This window comes from Fringilla coelebs (assembly GCF_963513975.1).
Source record: "Fringilla coelebs genome assembly, chromosome: 1".
NCBI classification, from domain to species: Eukaryota; Metazoa; Chordata; class Aves; order Passeriformes; family Fringillidae; genus Fringilla; species Fringilla coelebs.
In genome coordinates, this window is record NC_140028.1 from 149,402,545 (window position 1) to 149,421,660 (window position 19,116).

General features: G+C 44.6%; 1 protein-coding gene across 2 annotated transcripts in view; it reads right to left on the reverse strand.

Moving 5' to 3' along the window:
- Window positions 1-19,116, reverse strand: part of CRHR2 (corticotropin releasing hormone receptor 2) — a gene marked incomplete at both ends in the record, with an annotated part of 145,544 nt that overhangs the window by 91,398 nt on the left and 35,030 nt on the right. Inside the window, 2 exons of one of the 2 annotated variants that reach the window (XM_084208558.1) lie at window positions 10,845-10,964; window positions 11,107-11,224. In XM_084208558.1, coding sequence (XP_084064684.1) covers window positions 10,845-10,964; window positions 11,107-11,224 — 238 coding nt within the window. Of the gene's footprint in view, window positions 1-10,844; window positions 10,965-11,106; window positions 11,225-19,116 lie in introns of those variants that run through there. The other variant, XM_084208557.1, reaches the window with a different exon arrangement.

Here is a 19,116-nt window from a genome sequence, read left to right on the forward strand (position 1 = left end):
ACTGCACAGTTGGTAACACAAGTTCTTCATAGAAAAAACACCATCTCCAAGTCACAGGTGTCCATGAAAAACAAACAGTTGGTGATAGAGGCCACTGAAGGATCCATCTGAGATCTGCAGGGACATCACAGAAATGCCTGCAGAGTTCATCTGATCCAACCTGCAATATCCTATTGCCACAACAGGCTTATTTGCACCAGGCAAAGCCAGAGCTTCTTCAGCTCCACGCTCAAGATTCACAGAAGTGCTTCATTTCATGAAAGAAATGAAATAAAATCCCAGTGAAGTTTTCAAAGCTACTCAGGAACCTAAAGACTCACACACACATAAGTGACCTACCACTGAGAAATCAATTCCCTTCCCTGAGGTTTCAGGAAGTGAATTTTAGCTCAGGTGCACCAGAAGCTCAGTGCACACACAGTTGATTTTCAGCTGGTCCCAGAGCATCAGTGACTCATTCACATCTACCCCATTCATGCCTCTCTGTGCCTGCTCAGGGCCTGGGAAAATGAGAATGGGGTTGGATAAAGAGCCCAGGAGGGATAATGCACTGAAGTCAGCCAGGAGACAGGCAGGTATCTGACCACTCAAAGAAATGATGAAAAAATAACCCCCAGCTTCTCTCAAAGCCCTGTAATTGCAGTGAGTGTGGTCATCTGTAATCCCAGGAACTCAGCCACAGATTTGCAGCTGAGATCTAACAGAGAATCAGTAAAATAGGAATCCCCAGGAAAGACTTTGCCCCTGTTTGCTGAAAAATCCAGCTACTGATTAGGATATTTCTAGTTTCAGGAGAGCTTTTTACATATTCCCAGGATAAACTGAATCACACTGCTCTGATGTCTGTGTTCTTCTGACACACTCACCTCACTGGGTCAGCTCAGAGATCCTTCTATCCCCCTCAGTGTTCACAAAAGGAATAAAGCAAAATGCTCATGGAAAATAAAACTGCTGTTATTACTGTTGCTGAATTTTTTTCCCAGGGGAAACATGCTGTGAACACAGGAGAGATGAAGGGATTAAAAATAGATTAAGGCAAAAAAAAATCCAGACTGAGAATGGGTTTGTAGGTGGACAAAGATGACTTAACTGTGTGAAAAGATCTTTGTGGGGATCCTCTAGCTCTCCCCAAAAAGGAGTAAGAAGCAGCAAACCCCAGCATTCCCACTGCTACAGCCACTCCTGGGACTGGGTGATGCAGTGAACCTCCACAACTGCACTTGGATTTATCCCTGTCCCTTCTGAGACAGGCTTGGAAAGAGAAAGCAGAAAGTGGGAATTTGTTCCCTCACTTTCACACCCAACAAAAGCCTTCTGATTTTTGGGTTGCTAAGGAGACTTCCTGTGTCCCAGGCAGCTCTGGTGTAAATGTGCATTTTCAGACATTAATTTGGTAATTAATAACATAGAGGCAAGTGGGTGAGTTTATACAGGATAGTTATGTAGAGTGGGAAATACAAAAATTTGGATTAGATGGCCAAAATTAACCAAAGTGTGAACCTCTGGCAGGGACCCTGTGTTTCTTTAACACAAAGTGTTCCCCATGAAGAATGACAGGGGTTCTCTCTCCAAAGGCCTTGTCAGGGTGCAGCCCTGTCCAAATCCCTGCAGTCCCACCCAAGGCACCACCATCCACATCCTGAAAAGAAAAATAAGCCCTTGATGAAAAGGACCTCCCAAAAGGGATTTCCAAGTCAAGAGTCTCTCTGTCCCCCCCAGAGCTCCTGGAACAGCAAAAAATTCCCCCTAGGAAGGAATCAGTGAGGAGCTTTCTCTGTGGAAGGCCAACACTGGGAAATCTCTTGGAGGGCCCTGCTTCTCCCTTTCCCCATCATCCCCAGGCTTTTGCTCTGCTGTCCTGCAAAGGAACAGGGGGTGTCCTCCTTGTGAATCCTAGAAATCCATTTCCAGCACCCAAATTCCCATTTTCCACACTGCTTCCCACACAGAGAGCAGAGTTTTCAGTTGTTCAAGTGTGTTAAGATCAGCTCAGAAACAACAATCTTTGAAATCCTTCTCCTTCCAAACTCTGCATCAGCTGCTCCAGCTGCAGAGCAGGAATGAGTGTGGAGCCTGGAGATCCTGCAACAAGTCCTGACTGCTCTGGATGTACTTTGAAATACACAAATGCTGATGTTTCAGGGATTACTGGCATAATTCAGCAATTTCTAAGTTAGATAAAAATTCTTAGAAATGAGAAAAAGAATCCCCAGAAAGTCACATCTAAGTTTAGTTAAAATGGTGATGATGCACTAGCAAACTAATTTCCAATTTTCTGTGTTTCTCTCATTTCCATAACACATTTTCTATTTCCCAAAGCTCTGTTTACTCCCTGGCTGACTGAGGAGGATGCAGCTCCTCTCCATGAATTCTTCTCTCACAGCATGGTCAGGGCATTCCAACCACCAGGGGTTTGGGACAATAAAACCAAACTGGGAAAGGTTCTTCCTTCTTTCAGTTTCCCAGGGAAAGCTCTTCATGGGACTTCAGAGTATTTTCTTTCTTTAAAAAAATACTGAGTTTCTGTTCCTATAATTTGTTTCAAAGTATTGCTTCTCCCAGCACAAGTCTCATATGGAGCAGTATCTGCTCCTCTGTTATTCCCACCACTGCAAAGAGAGAAATCAGCATAAAGCAATCCTGGTTTTATTGATTTTATGAATTTGTCCCAAGAGCTACCAATTATGAACTCCAAGAATAACATCTGAGGGGAATGAAAACCACACTGAAAAAAAAAAAAGAAAAGAAAAGAAAGAAAATATCTACTAAAAATCCATTCCCCTTCAATTTCCATGGGAAACCTTATTTCTCATCAACTTCTCAAGCTGCTAAGAATGGCTGTTCTAATCTGGGTGTCAAGTCTGGATGTTGGGGTCCAAAACTGAGCAGGAGGTTCCCTTTCCCAGGACAGCAAACCTTGGGCAAAGCCTTGAATGACTGTCAGAGCCTGAGACTTTTATTTGGACAAGGATGCAGCTTGAAGTTCTGTTCTTCCAAGCCACAGAAATTGCAGATTCACCACTATATGAACAGCAAAGATACTTCTCATGTCACAGCAGAGCACAGAGAGAAACCTAAAGAACCTAAATCTGCCCAATTTATTGCTTGAATTGTTCTGCAGAACACAGCAGCAGGCAGGTGAGAGCTGAGGTGGTCCTGCCCCTCTGGTAACACAGCTGTGAGTTATTGCTGTTCAGTGGGAGCACCTGGAGCATCTGCAGGTACTGAGGGAAAATCCAACAGCTGCTGCATTGAGCCATCAGCTGGATGCCAAGGGCAGCAGTGCCACGGTGAAACAGCGTGTCCAGCCATGAGCAATCCCTGCATCATCCAAGGGCAGGCTCCTGCTGCCTGCTCAGGCTCCTCTGACAGCTTTGTGTCCAGCTCCACATCCTCCACCCCAACACACACCTGGGAACAAAGCTTAGCACTGCCCTTCCCACAGCTTTTCAGAGCAGCCCTGCTGAAAGAGGCAACACCCACAGAAGAGGGGGCACAGGATCCCTCCCAGAACTCCTTCCCCACGGTGTCCTTGTCCCTGTCCTCCTCAGTGAGGCTCTTCAGCTGTGCAGCAGGGTGACCCTGTACCCATCCAGCCCGCAGGGGACACTGGCTTTACCTGCACTCTAAGTGACACCCTGTGGCTGGCAGGCGGAACGGCGGGTGACAATGGCCCCGGTGACACTGTCCCCCAGCTTCTGGGACAGCAAACACAGGCTGCAACCCCCCGAGACACAGAGACTCTCAGGTGAGCCCAGAATGTCTCAGGTGAGCCCCAGAGTGTCTCAGGTGAGCCCAGAGTATCTCAGGTGAGTCCGAGAAAGTCTCAGCTGAGCCCCAGAAAGTCTCAGGTGACCCCAGAGAGTCACAGGTGAGCCCCAGAGAGTCTCAGGTGACCCCAGAGAGTCTCAGGTGTTCAGCACCTGGTGAGAACAGCCCCTTTCCACCTTCACAGATCCACCTCAGCCTCCCACACCTTGTCTGGGTGGAAAATGGGTCATAAAGCACCATAAAACAAGAAATCCCAATCCACAAGGAACAAGAAATCCCAAGCCACAAGGAACAAGAAATCCCATGTCCACGTTGCATGCAGCTGGGTGGGATTTTTCTTTTCATTTTGATATGGTGAGATAAGGATTTCTGATATATTTAATTCTTTCCCATCCTCATCTGCTCCTGAGCTATTCCCTCTTCCCCCACCCCCTTGCTCCAGAAGCACACATTTTTGCAAGTATCATCTAATTCCAAACTTGTGGAAAGAAATTGACTTCAGTCCATCTGTTTGCCAGCTGGAAGTCACTGCCAGCTTAGACAACAGCAAGTTCCAGAGAGATGGATGGGGCAGCTGCCTTAGGGAAAGAAGGAATCACGAAGAAGCCTCCAAAATAACGTGGGCAACCCTGTGTTTGCTGACCCTCCCGATGGCCCAGGGTTTAAAGCCCTCTCCAAGATGTGCCACTGCTCAGGTCTGACTGACTTTGGTGCAGAATGGCAGCTACAGTTCCAATTTTTGTGAAGTCTGGGTGAATTTTGCCCCAAAACCAAGCCTGAAGAGAACCCAAATCAGGAGCAACAGAATCACAGCAAAGCCATCTCAAGTTATTAGCAAAGAACAAAAGTACAAATCCATGTTTAATTGGCTGGAGAAAAGGTCCTTGAACGTTGGCTGAAGTAACATTAACAATCTCCTTATTTTACTACAGCAATTAACTTGTGTCCTGGGCTCAGTGAAGAAATCACATGTTTTACATGATGATAGTAGTGGGAGCAAGAAAAATGGATTCTTTTCATTCCTCCTCGTAAATATTTTTTCCAACACTTTTCTTCCAGACTGCAAAATCAGAGCCATCTCATACCACAAATTATGCTTCACAAAGGAAAGGAAAAAAAGAAAAAAAAATTGGGGGGGAAGCAAGTGAAGCCTCTCCCATCTGTGCATGACTGAACTCCAGAGCCTCCCACTATATTTGTAGAAGATGTGTGTATTTGTGTTCCTCTGCAAAAGCAGCAAGAGAAAATGAACAAAAATGGTTGAAATCCTAATCTGGACACAGAGCTATTGGAGACAAGCTGATCTAATCAGCTTCAGATTTGATCTCCTCAGAGAGAACCTTTACGAGCTTAAAAATGATGTTTTATTTCCTCCCCCAGAATTCCAATTCTGGATTTCTTTTTTTCCACTGTCAACTTTGTTGCATTTCTCATCAGTCTCATTCCTTTAACTTTCATGTATCTTGACTTCCTTGCTGAAAATACTGTGTTTTACACCCCAGGATGGTGATATATGGCTACTGCAAGGCTGCAGACTTTTTTAACAAGAAAGAAGTCTTTTTCTAGTGACTCCATAACTAAAATTCACTACAAACCATTTATTTTTATCCCAAATCCCCTGTCATTAAACAGTGGGATAAAAGCCTTCTGGATAACTAACAAGGTTACAGAAGACAGATGAGGTGAGAGTAGTTTTAGGGTTTCATAGTAATTTTTTTGAATGTGGAAACACACATGCATGGCCATGATGAGCATTTTATTTCTCTCCAATAATGATGAAAAGCCGTCAGAACTTCAGGGCTCTCTGTCATTTACAGCAGGACTTTGCTTTCAAAAACACAGCCTTTAGAAATCAAGCCAGAAAAACCTCTGGGGAACAAGTAAGTCATGTGAATGTGATCAACAGAAGTGGTCAAAACACTAAAATACATGAGATAAAACATAAATGAAAATGTTAATTGAGCCTCTAGGCCAGCCACTTATAAGAGTGCACATTTCTGTAATGATCAGGACAGGGCTTGCCCACAAAATACGAACAAGGCCCTGAGATCCATAATTTCCTAGCAAGGCTCATGTTTTATATGCAGGCTGGAGCCACATTTCCAGAACTCTGAACAATAATTAATCAGAAGGAGAAGCAGCAAAGGTTAGATCTCCATAAAAGAACGGGGTTTTAACCTACAAAAATTAGCACTTTTTGTGCTAATTGACTCATCCCTTTAAACCTTTTCCAAAGAGAGGGGAAATGCATACTAGAAGAGCTATTAATTCACTTCTCCACCTTTCCCTCAGCACACAAAAGATCATTCCTCTGTGATCAAGATGAGACAGCCATGAGCTGCAGGAATTCTCCTCTCAGTGTGGAGCAAGCCTTGCTAACAGGTACAGGTGAGATCCCCGTGCCAGGGGCTCCTTCCCCCGTGCCCATCCGTGTGAACAACAGTTGCTAAGTCACCAACCCTCTCCAAAGCTTTCCCAGCTGCTTGTAGGGCCAAGAAAAGGGTGGTGCCCATCCCCTCAAAACAAGGAGGAACCAAATCCCCATCAGGGCGAGGTTAGCAGTGGTTATGTGCCTGTTCTCAGCTGGAAAAGGTGAGGAGGATGCTTTGGGTGATATCCAAAACACTCCTGTGCAGTGGCTATTTCAGTCAAAGTGGCTACCCTGAGAGAGAGAGACAGGGGGATTTGCAGGCAGGGAGCTGGAGCTACAGAGACCTTTTCTTCCTGTGGATCACAAAAGCAGTTTGATCTCAATCCCCAGGTGTGGGATCTCTTCAGCACAACACACGCCCAGGGACGAATTCAGCTGCCTGAACACGGGCATTGGATCATTTGTCACTGAGCATCTGCAACACCTGTGAGGCCTGGGAGATGAAACACAATCCTACAACAAGGCTGAAACAGCACCAAAATACCCCATGGCAAATCAGACAGCACTATCACCTCTGCAGGGGCTGCTGAGCTGAGCTGCTCATTTAGGCTGACCTGAGCTGAGCTGCTCATTTAGGCTGAGCTCAGTAACTCCCTAGGCTTCACTCCTTCTGTCAATTAGAGCTCTGACTTGTATTAGAGCTTAAATACTTAAATTAGCTGTTGATACTACTTGGAAGTACCTAGCTTTGTGGGTTTTAATCTGAAAAACCTTCTGAATGCCTGCAGCTCCTGCCTGCAGCCCAGAGCAGAGTGAGCAGCCCATGACGGATGGGTGTCACCACAGAACACCCCCCCTGCCACACCAGGTGTTTGAGACAAATTCAGTTCAGTTGAGGCTACAAAAGTCAACACTTTTTGTCCATCAGATGGACATTTAACCCTGTTTTTTTTTCCCTTTGCACAGGGAAATCTGTAGGGGAACTGTTAATGGAGGCATACTTCAGCCTGTAACACGCTCTAAGTCTGTGCTTGAACAGCTGCTTTTGAGCAAGCAGCAAAACCACACTCATTACAGGCCATTTGCTGAATTAATCAAGCTTCAGGATATCCTAATAAGTGAATTAATCTGTTTCCTAAAACAAGACTAAAAGCTTCACACTGTCAAAGCATAAACACATCTAGAGGGCAGCAATGATATTGTCATTTTCCACTAAATATAGAACCTGAGCAGAGACAAGTGCACAGTCACACACTGCACCAACACAGACTTTTTTTTCCCCCTGTTTCTTTTAATTTTTTCCTCTTTGAGAATAATACATAAAAATTGCAAAGTTGTAAGTGGATGGCATAATTTTCAGATCCTTGGTCAAAGAGCATTTTGCCCATATTCACACTGCAGGGTAACCAGAGTGTGATCTTGTCAACACGACTTTATTTCCCAAATAAAGAGGGAGGAAAAAACCCCCAACATATCACCAAAATAACAAAATGTCAGGGATAAAAAATCCTCACAGACTGACAGACTTTGTTTTATGAATGCAGCTAAAACTTATCTGAGTCACTCAGCAGCTCCCAGGAGACACAGAGAAACACAGACCCAGGCACAGAATCACCACGGGAATTTCTTGCAGTTAGGATGGAAATATTTCACACAAACAGTTTATTCTAATGTGGCAAACAGGAGGGGAGTTTTTTAAGCACAAGTTCTTTTTCTTAAGGAGTTTTCTAAATGCTTTTTGATTATTTTGCTGGCATTGGTAGGGTTTGATAGCATTCCCCACCTGGGTTAGAGTGAGCAGCAAGCCTGAGAGGTGACAGGATGGACACAAAGCAGGGGAGGTGCATCCAAAGCCTCTGATGAGCTGATCTGTGCAGGAACCTACCTGTCAGTTTTGGCCTTGAACTCCATCCCCTACGTGCACAGAGGCTACAGTGAGGGGCAGAAATAGCCCCAAGAGTACCAAAACTTGGCCATGGATCAGTGTCTTGTGCTTCTCTGAGTTTTTCAAAAGCTTTTCACACTGTTTGGATTTGCCAGAGTCTACAATGCAAAAGCTTTCCCTGACAGGGAATGCTGCTGGGCTCATTCCCTCCCTCAGCTGATGAGTTGCTTTTAGGAAATTGGTGGGAAATTGGAATCTTTGAGAGTCTGAATTCTAAAACTGAAAAAGAAATCATTGAAATAGATCCAAAATTTTTACAGGCTTTCAAATAAGAGATATGCTGACAGATACACAAAATATACTCACAGATATCCAAAATATACTCACAGATATACAAAATCAATGCCAAAAAAAAGCTGTAGTTCCTAAAAGGTGGCAGCTCCTGAACATGGGATAGCTGACAGTATAATAAATGCTGAGCTACAACCTAGAGCTGGATAAGCTCTTAGGTGAAGAAAAGCAATGCAAGGTGGTTTTTCTAAATTGGTCTGATTTTGTTCTCAAAAAAAAAAAAAAATCAGTATAATGTAACAAACCATCATTTCTCCCTCTGCCTCATCAAAATGCAAAACAAAATAGAACAAAACTACATGTCCTAGGCAGAAATCTTCTGTTGATTCAAGCCATCTCCTATCAGACCCTCATTTTGAGCTGTATTATTCACCTCTGAGATTTGCAAGATCCATTTCCCATTCTTTAATCAGTTGTCTGTGCTCATTTTATCATCTGCATGGGGAACACAGCTGAGGTTTTCAGCACAATCAGCCTCATCACAAAAGAGGCAGCCCACAAACCAACTTGGTGAAATCATGCAAGTGGTCAGAGTGTGTTAGTGTTTGGTTTTCCCAAATGCTGGACGTGTTCTGCATGCAGTAATTTTATTTTTCAAATGCCAAAAGAGATTGCACCTGTGTATTCAAACCTTAACCTGCTGTCCTACTGCTTTCCCAAGCTTTAATCACTTAACTGCTATTTCCCAAAGAGCTACTGATTCCAAAATTTGACCAAATTTTGATATAATTCTTCCCTCTGTTTTCTGCACTACAGCTTGGAGGAACCACACACACGAAGTGTATAAGATCAACTGGAGGTAGCTACTCACATTTTATGCAGAAAGGAGAAAAATGTCCATTTCCTCAGAAAATAATGCTTCAGCATTTCAATGACATATTTCCATTAGTCTTTAATTTAATTAACATGCCATTGTTCCAAAAATAAAGAATTTAAGAAAACTTATTAGCACTGCAATACAAGCATCAGCCACCACTGAGAAGGAGAAGAGCAGGGAAGAACTTTAAATCAGGTCATTGATGAACTAGTGAAAGCATCAACAGAGTTTATAAAAACAAAACTGGGGTAGTCAACATTTTTTTTTCTCATATACAGCAAAAACATTTAAATTCTTTCCACTGTGTTCTGCACTGCCCTTAATTCTCAGAAATTTTCTTCTGGTCTCAACTGAGACTTGTGCGAGCAGTGAAGTGCCTGCTGTAATCAGAGCCAGCATCACCCAGCCCATTCCAGGCTCTCTCCTGTTTTATTGCAAAGACCCAGGTCTGAGATCAGAGGGCTTTAGGATGATTTTCACTTCCCTGAGGCAACTTTTACTCTGCTCAAAGCCTGTCCCTGAGAACAAACCTGGCAGGGGACTTTGTTTCACAGAGCCCAACATACCAAACTTCTGGCCAGTTACCTGACCATGGTACCTAGAGCTGGGGAAGGAATAAATTCACTTTCTCCAAGTTTAAAAATAAGATCTAAAATGTCAGAGTCACTTTTTTATGGGATGCTGGCCCCACAAAATTAACACTACCTGCAAGGGAGATCACCAATACCCAAGCAAAAGTTCAGAGTGAAACATGGAATGAAAACATCCCTACATGGAATGAAATTATCCCTATCAAAACCACACTGAAAAAATGAGTGACAAAAAAGTGGCTGCACATATTTGGAATTAATATGTTTAAAAACTCTTAATGAAAGGTCCAAAGGGTATTGACAGATAAGCAAAAGGAAATGAGTGCCTGGGTCCCACAGCCTGAATAATAAATTTGTAGTGAGTCATCATGATTGTTTACCTCGAAGAATAAAGCATCCAGGAGATTTCTAAGGAGCCCACATGCTCCCTTGCTTTGAATATTATTTGCCTCCTAATTTCTTCTCCTGTCTCCCGTGCAGAGCTGATGCAGCTCCAGCCTCAGCAGCCAGTCCCTGATGAAGTTGTTAAAACAGATTGCAGCCCTCAGCCTTCTTTCTGTCTGATACATCCAACTCCCAGCAGGGTTTGAACCCTGGTCACACAGCCAGCCAGGAAAAGGGACTGACTGTCCTTTCAAAATACAGTTTAGGTGGTAGGACTAAGTATTCCATGAGCCAAAGGTTGTCTAATTATCCAGGTGGGTGAAGCACTGCTACAAACACACTGAGCTGTAGGCAGCTACACATGCACAAACACACAAAGCACAACAAACCCTCCTCAGACTGCAGAGGATATTTTCTGCCCGGATCTCCCTAAATGTACTCTAGCAAAGAGGAAACAGCGTCCACAAGTCTGCGCTTTTGAGAAATCTGCATCATTCCAGGCAAAAATTTTGAATATACAGGCTGGAATGTGGAGGAAATGTTGATTCCCAAGCAAACTTTTTTTTTTTTCTTTTATTGTTATTTTTTTTTCTCTCTAATGAAAATATATTTTGGGTGTCCCCAGGCGGCTTCTGAACGTGAGATCTGCGGGAGAAGAAAGGAGTTTGTACTTACTCGTGGTGTTGTACTTGATCCCATTGAAGAACTCGGGGCAGGGTCTCTCCACGAGTTCCCCCGCAGAGGTTCTGGGCCAGCAGGTCCCGATCTGGTCCGTGGTGGCATTGCAGTAGGGACCTGGGGTTAGAAAAACGGGACAGAAAGGCAAAAAGAAGCACTTGAGAAAGCACAAAAGCCACGCACTTTGCATCACAAACCAAACCGAATCTCAGCACTTCTATAGCTTTCCCCGAGCTCTGCACCAGGTAACAATTCCTACCATCAAAGCCCAGGAAAGGGAGAGAGGAACTCTCTAAAAAAGTCTCGTGCAAACGATCCAGGAGGCTGCAGTTCACATCAAATTCTTCTAAGATGAACTGAGAGATGGTCACATCCATTATTCCCTCTGGGACTGCTGGACTGGATCAGGCTCCTTCACCCCTTTCTGGCTGCTTTATTTTTTTTGGTCCTTTCTTCTTTTTTGCCCTTTCTGGAGCCACAGGAGCATCAAGGCGCGGGCACCCCGCAGTCTGGTGCGTTCGAGCCTCTCCTGCTCGCAGCGTGCTGACAACTTGGCTGAGCCTGCGTCTGCCTGTGCAGCTCAGCCCTGCGAGCTCCTCTTCCCTTTAAATCCAGCGGCTCGGGAGCCAATGGCATCGGGCTGAGCCCGGAGTGAGGGGCTCTGCTCTCCCCGGTGTCCCTGGGCTCGCAGATGCCGCCTCACCGTGCCAGAGCGCTGTGCTGCTGCATCCCCCTCCCTCCCTCTCCTTTCTGCCTCTCCCTCCCTCCCTCCGACACACTGAGGCACAGTTTTATTGTTAGCTCCAGGGATGAGAGCTTTTGCAAAAAAAAAAAAAAAAATACTCGCTGCAAATTAAAGCCAGGGAGAACAGGAAAAGCCATCAGAGGAGGAGAACTCCTCGGTTTTTGTGTGGAGAGAAGCAATTCCTGCCTTTGCTGGTGGAACTGAGGATGAGCAGGGATGCTGGGGCAGGGGGGGGGAAGGAGGGACCCGGTCCAGGAGCTGCTGTGCAGGCCCTGAGAAAGAAGAGAAATAATAAAAGCAGGGATGAAGGAGATGATCCGATAGAAGAGAGGTGTTGGGATAAAGGAATCTGGAGTAATCACAGAATCACAGAAGGCTGGGGCTGGAAGAGAAGTTAAAGGTCAAAATACACTCCAATACCTTCCAATAGAGCAGGTCGCTTCAAGCCCCGTGCAGCCTGGTCTGGAGTAAAGAAATCTGGAATAATGACCCACAGCAGAGGCAGAGTGGGGAGAGCAGGGTGTAGGCTCCAAGGGAACACATCTTTCAGCCCCTCACATGGATGGGATGGGGTGGACAGTAGAGCAGGGCAGAGTGGGGAGAGCAGGGTGTAGGCACCAAGGGAACACGTCTTTCAGCTCCTCACATGGATGGGATGGGGTGGACAGTAGAGCAGGGCAAGGCACAGAGAGCTCTGAAGCAAGGGATGGATCATTCAGGGGAAGAGGAAGAAAAGAAATGCCCCTCTCATTTTCCAGTGGTAGGAGGGGGCAAGGTTTTCAGAAAGGATGAGCAGCCACACTGACCAGGAGCAAGAGGAGCAGCCTCTAAACCAGAAAATCCTGGTGTGGGGAGAGAGGGAAGAGCAAAGGGCTTGACAAACTGAGGTCAGTGAGGGACAGGAGGAGAAGGGTCTGGTGACGGGGAAGGAGGAGAAGATGGGAAGGAGCTGGAAGGCTTCAGGCAATCAAAACTCAGCAGAATGGGAACTGGGTGAAGGGCTGCACTCTGGGACATGCTGGAGAGCAGCTCAGACCTGACCAGCCTTTCTGACTTGCTATACCAGGCTATGAGGAAATCCCTAAAAAAAAAAAAAGGGTTGCTAAGGATCATTTATGATCAGATTCAGAAGGATTTTGGGAAGCAAACAAAAAACTGACTTGTAAGGGAGTAGACCAAGATCAGCAGATATGGAAATGGCAGAGAGGAATGCAGAAAAAGAAGGCAAAGACAGCAAAAGGAAACATTTCCAGTCTGTTCACAGCTTTAGATCAGACAAGGTGCTTACACTGAGCTCAAGACAGTGGTACAGGACTTCCTATAATATTTATCACCCACCCTGCAAAGGCCTGGACTTTCCTTTTATTTGTATTTAAGACTGAAGGGCTTTATTCTTCACTTTTGAAGCACTAAAAGAATTGTGGCATCCAGAGAGAAGAAAAAGAAAAAATAACTGGGTTAGAACAACAAATAAATTAACAACATGCACTGAGAAGAGAACCAGCCAGGATGTTATTTTGCCATCTGGGAATCTGGAGATTTTTTAACATTTTCAGACTGCAGTGGCAGAGAGGGGAGGAGTGCCACTGTGGTTTTGGGATAAGTATTTTTATTTGAAATATGTAAAACCCCAGGAGAATAACAAGTGTACTAACTCTCTAGACACTGTGATATTCTGAGGAAGCGAATGCATCTCTCTGCTTCTCTCTCTGGAGCCTTGATCTCCTTCCCAAGTGAATGTTCCCAAAACTGCAGCCCTTCTGGAGAAATCTCAATTGCAACAAATTAACCCTTATCAACACCAACGGATCTCTTTGTCCCATGCACCTCTAACCCCAAAAAGCAGGTGAGAAAATCTTTTTAGCACCAGTCATGTAACATGACCATGACCAACATACTGGCTGGCTTTGAACAGTGCTTTGAGGAGAAAAACCTTTTTCTCCAACTTCCAAGAGTGAGGGTTAAAGGGTGTTCTAAACCCTCATCTTCTCCTTCCTGACAGTTCAGCTGGGCTCATAAAATTCCTTTTTGTCCTCAGGGGTGGCTTTGAGACCTTCTCACAGGACAGCACCTGAATGTGCCCAGTGGTACCACTGAGCTCAGTGGCCGCTCCCACACAGGCAGGACTGAGCAGTCAGCAGGACACTGGTCCAGGATGTTGTAAGATTATTTTTTTTCCTGCTTCTGCTGCCTCTCTGCAGGAGAAAAATCACACAGCCTGGCCAAAAGTCTTCATTTCTCACCTACTGTCTGCCCTTTCTATTTTTTCATGCTGTTTGTTCAGCACACTGGAATCAAAATCCTGCTCGGAGGCTTTGGGCATTGGAGTTTCCTGAATTTTTTGAGGAATGCATCACTCAATAAATTACAAAAAAAGAAAGACAGTTTAAAAAAAAGTAACTACTTTTAAATTTGGTAAATGTTTCATGTTCCTAATTCTGCCCTCTGTTTTCCAGAATAAACTCTTGAAGATTTTTTAAATGGTTCAAATATTACAGAGTTGAACACTAAGCTGAATTTCATTTCAGTTCTGTTCTTTATAGTGGCTAACACCTGAAACAATAGCCCTGAATTAAACTAAATATTTTTTCAGGATCAGGAGAATGATTTCTTCATTTAAGTGAGAAGAACTAGAAAATCTTCAATCTAAACTGATTTTCATCTTTTCAGTTCAAGTTTTAGAAAATCTTAGAAGCATTATGTATCATACAATCCTGTTGTGTTCCATATATTTAATATTAATTTAAAAACCCACTGCAAAAATAAATATAGAGGGGATGAATGTTGAGGATTAAATCCGAATGAAGAAAATAATTTATTGTTCCTCAGTCCACAAATCAGCCCCATTTTTTAATAATCCCAGTTCTACTGGAACCTCTTGATGAAAAAACTACTTTTGCAGCTATCCCTGGGTACAATTACCCACTTCACCAAAGTTTCCCTCTGACTGGATCTAGTGAAATCCTGACTCTGTCAGTTGGACTCATTTGATGTGAAAATGTTATTCTTTATGCAAGAAGCAATTCAATTACATGAAAGATTGACAGAAATCCTGCAGCTGCTGACACTTCTGCTTCTCTACCGATGCCATGGTGCACATGACACAAATCAGACCTTGCCAGGCACCAGAGATCTGCCTTAGAAATTCCTCAGCATCCTAAGAAAGCTGGGATTTGGTTCTTGGCAGGCAGAAAAACTTTGCCAGCTTTCAAGTGGGCTCGTTCCCGCGTGCTGCTATTCACTGGCTGGTTTGGGTGCATGTGCAAGGCTCTGGAAGAGAACAGGACAGACAAACAAACCTGTGCACACACACACACAGAGCTCAGTAAGACCCTTTAAAGAGGGCTTGTTAAAAGGTCACCTGCAGTTCTTCTGGGAAAGGAATGAGCTCTGCTCATAAATGGGAGTGGAAACCTCTGTATGTCAGCCCTCCCACCACTGCTCCACAGCTGCTTTCTCCATCTACAACCCACTCCAAGCCACAGCTGATGGAATTAGCCAGAGCACAGCTTTTTGTTTGCCCCACGAACAGTCAGTAGCAAGGATGAGCTGTGATTATCCAGCAACACCAAAACTCAGCTCTATGCAGACTCAGGCAGTCACTGGAAGTGTTTGGAGAGGGTGGAAGGAGCTCCAGAACCACCTGACTTCTTCTCAGACACTCAATCTGCACAAAACCAAGAAATCCCTTGGTGTATTTCAAAACCCAGGATGACTATTGGGAGGAGGGGGAATAAAACCAAGGAGGGAAAAAAAACCAGAACACAAGTTCTCTCCTCATTTCCCTTCTTCAGAGAAAGAAAAGCCACTGTATTCAGCCTCCCACTACAGTGACAGTTTCATCACTCACGTTCTCTGTCTGTCAATGTGAAGAGCTCCTGCTCTCCAGGCACAGCAGCCACCCTCTGCTCTGCTTTGTAACAAGGCTCAGGGCAGGAAATGCACATCATCTGTCCATATCTGGTGACACCAATGTCCTCTGCACCTCAGTGCCATTTGGCTGTCAGGAATTTTACCTCATCAGTGTGGAAGTATGACACCAAGCCACAGTCCCAGTGTTGGCGCTTCAGCTCTCTTCCCCCAACCCAGGTGTGTATATCCACATCCAGACTCTTCATCTCATGTACAAACTGCTCTGTTAACTCACTCATGGAGCTGTCACTTCTAATACAAGGCTGGAGGGTTTCAAATGGTACAATCAATTTTTTCTCATCTCCTTTTCCTCTCTGAAAAGTGTCCCCCAGTAATCCTGTGTTATTGCAATGACCTTCCAGCATCAAACTATTAAGTTACTGTGACTTTTCAGCTTGGTAAGGAATGCAAGACTTGGAGGAAGGTACAAATTTACCAAAGTGGCTTTTGGGCCACAAAACTCAAGGCCCTCCTTCTCAAGCTGCACTGTAAAACTGCTCTCGCTGCACTTCTCAAATCCAGTGACAACATGGCCATGAGCTGGTAGAATATTTATCTTCCCATTCCAGGTGTGTTAATGCAATTTTCAGAGTGGGAGCACATTAGGACCATAGGGAGCAAGGTAATTCAAACAGCAAGAGACTGAGGACAGCTTAAAGATTTCCACAGACAGCTCCAGAACTGCCATGGATATGTCACATATGCCTGACTTCTCTGCCACACCACACCCTGGCTCCTCACAATGAATTCCACTCTGCTGCAGGAGAAGACTGCTAAAGAAAACCCTTCTCAAACTGAGAGCTACACTTTTAATCAAAATCTGGTCCTTTCTGCATCTACTTGAGACCTACATGGAAAGTTCAGAGTTGAAAATTGTTGTATGTGAAGATTAGACACAGATACATAGAGATCTTTGTTTCAGCTGATAGACTCATTTGTTAGAAACAGGAGACATTCTTTATTGCTAGAAATGAAGTATGACTCCACTGAGCAAAGATAAAATTAATAAATGCAGGTCTGTGGTGATGAATCTTTTCAGCTTCATTGATGCTAGAAAATATTTACTGGGGGTGTAAAAAGATCCAACAGTGTAAATAATAAATGGCTTGTAGCCATTTCAATACAGTATCAATATATTTCTTTTGGCACATTAATACACTTGTCATTCTCTACAGCTATAAAACCTGTGTGAGTGAATCATGTTACATGAGACAAACGATGAGACACCGCAGGGAGATTACAAGAACACAAAACACACAAAAGAACCAACCTTGACACACTAATAAACTGCCAGAGCTATTTTTCTTGAAGTGAGCTGCTTTAGATGAATGTACAGAACATCATCTATTGCAGAAGAGCACAGCAGCATTCCAGAATAACTCTGAATTTATACAGGGTCAAATTCAGAGTCAGCGCTTCACAGACACACAAAGACACAAAGGAGCCCATCTGATATATTTATCTATGCCTGGCAATGGCCTGGTGCTCTGTTTACAGCATAAACACAAAAGATAGCAAAAATAAAGAGGGTTAAGTCCCATCTGAACGAATGATGACCATGAGGATGCGTGTCATTAGTCCCACTCTTTCTGTTATGTACAATGGGACCACAGCCAGAAAGGATGTAAAGATTCAGGGGTCTTGTCCTGCTCTCCGCAGCACACATCAGCTACAAAATTCCTTGGGGCTTAATTCAGGATATGCCAAACTTTTGCTCTCCCTGCCACCCACTCTGCTTGGTTGTGCTGCCTTTCTGTGCATGCTGGGAAGATCTGAGTAGTCTTCCCATGCACCATAAGCTGGGAGGACGTACAGAAATAAAAGACACCAAAATGTTCAGAAGTCAATCCCTCACTTCCTCTGGAAACTAACAGGCACTGTACGGTGCTTGATTTTGAAACATCAGGTAGCTCAGAAAGCACAAAGAGAGACAAATAACTCATGATCATGCTGCTCAGTATCCCAGCTCTAAAAATTACCCAAATCAGATGCCAAAATGTCTTAGTCTGCAAATGCAAGCTGTGGCAGGGGCTGTATATTCTATTTACCATCTGTCAGAGGAGGGGCAGTTCTCTCTGTCCATGGGGCAGTTTTTTCTTTGTCTCTCCCACAGCCCATCCTCCCTCCAGCAGATCTCTGCTGTCCATGGCCACTGAGTGTCCCTGCAGGGCTGATCAAATTCCACCATCCCATGGGGAGATGCTGCGCCCAGGGCAGGAGCCAAGCATTCCTACCTGGATCCAATCTGCCCTGGAACAGCACAGCAGCCTTTGCCCCCTGCATTCCCAGAGGAGCAGCTTTCTCCTGCCCTGCATTCCCAGAGGGAGAGCAGGCCCATCTCCAGCAGCCCTGGAGCTGCAGAGGAAAACTCCCCCCTTGTGCAGGATCCTGCTGCAGCAGAACCACAGCTGGCACTGCAGGAGGGCTGAGCCCCCCTGGGATGGGGCTGTGCCCCCACCCTGACACACTGGGGACAGGCACTGCTCTGGCTCTGGTGTTCTGTATTACTGCATTTCTATTTTTTCTAATAAAGAACTGTTATTCCTTTGCCCACATCTTTGCCTGAGAGCCTTTTAATTTCAAAATCATAATTATTTGAGGGAGGGGGTTTGCACTTTCCATTAGCAGACACCCGTCTTTTCAAACTAAGACAAACCAACAAAACCAGCCTGTTCCAAATTGCCATGATCTAATCAACAGGGCTTCCTAAGCAGCTTTAACAGTAGAAGTAAGATAATTAACCCTTTGGGGTCTGGGACCTGTCTTCAGGGCTTAGCACCCATGGTAGCTACAATGTCATGACTCCCAGTTTTAAACCATCCAACTCATATTTGCTTGGGTTTTCTTTGAGGAGCAGCATCAGTCTGGGTTTGGGACCTTGGGCTACTGGCTTCTGTACTCCTTTGTGCCCAAACCAAGTGGAAAATCGAGGACTTGCAACAGATTGAAACACTGCAGAGTTGCCAGCTCTCAAGATTGCTCTGACCCTCTGCTTTCCATGAGTTATCAAAGCTGCCATCTATAGGCAGGAAGGATCAAGACTCTGATTCCACTGCCCAGAAGTGTGTGCCCTGCAAGATCTGAAGTACTCCAGCACGGCTGGAATAGCCACAGGAGGCTGGCAGAAAACTGAGGACCTTAGGAAGATCCTTCCCTTGTGAAACAGGGCAAACATTTTGTCCTCAGGCATCTCAAGTGTTCTGGGACACCTGGAGAGATCAGACTGGGCAAAACCTGGGCCTGTCATAAAAGGGAAGAATCCCATCAGCAGCATGTCACAGGGAGGCTTTCACTATTATTACAGAGGCTTTACTCTGTGTAGTAGATTTTTATTCCTTGAGTTAATTTAAATCATTCATAAATGTGGGAAACCTCTTAAAACACAAAGAGTAGCACAAGCCTTGTAGAGCAAGGAAAGTTTTCCTGACAATTTTCTCCCCTTGGCTGAACTGTTATGTTTACAACACATCTCAGAGAGGAAACAAATTTTGCACACATCGGTTATGGTGCCCCCAGTGCAAATGTTTCCAGAGATTCCAGTTAACTGAGGTGTACAACCAACAGAAAAAAAAAGAAAGAACTTCTGCAATGATATTCACCTGATGAGATTGA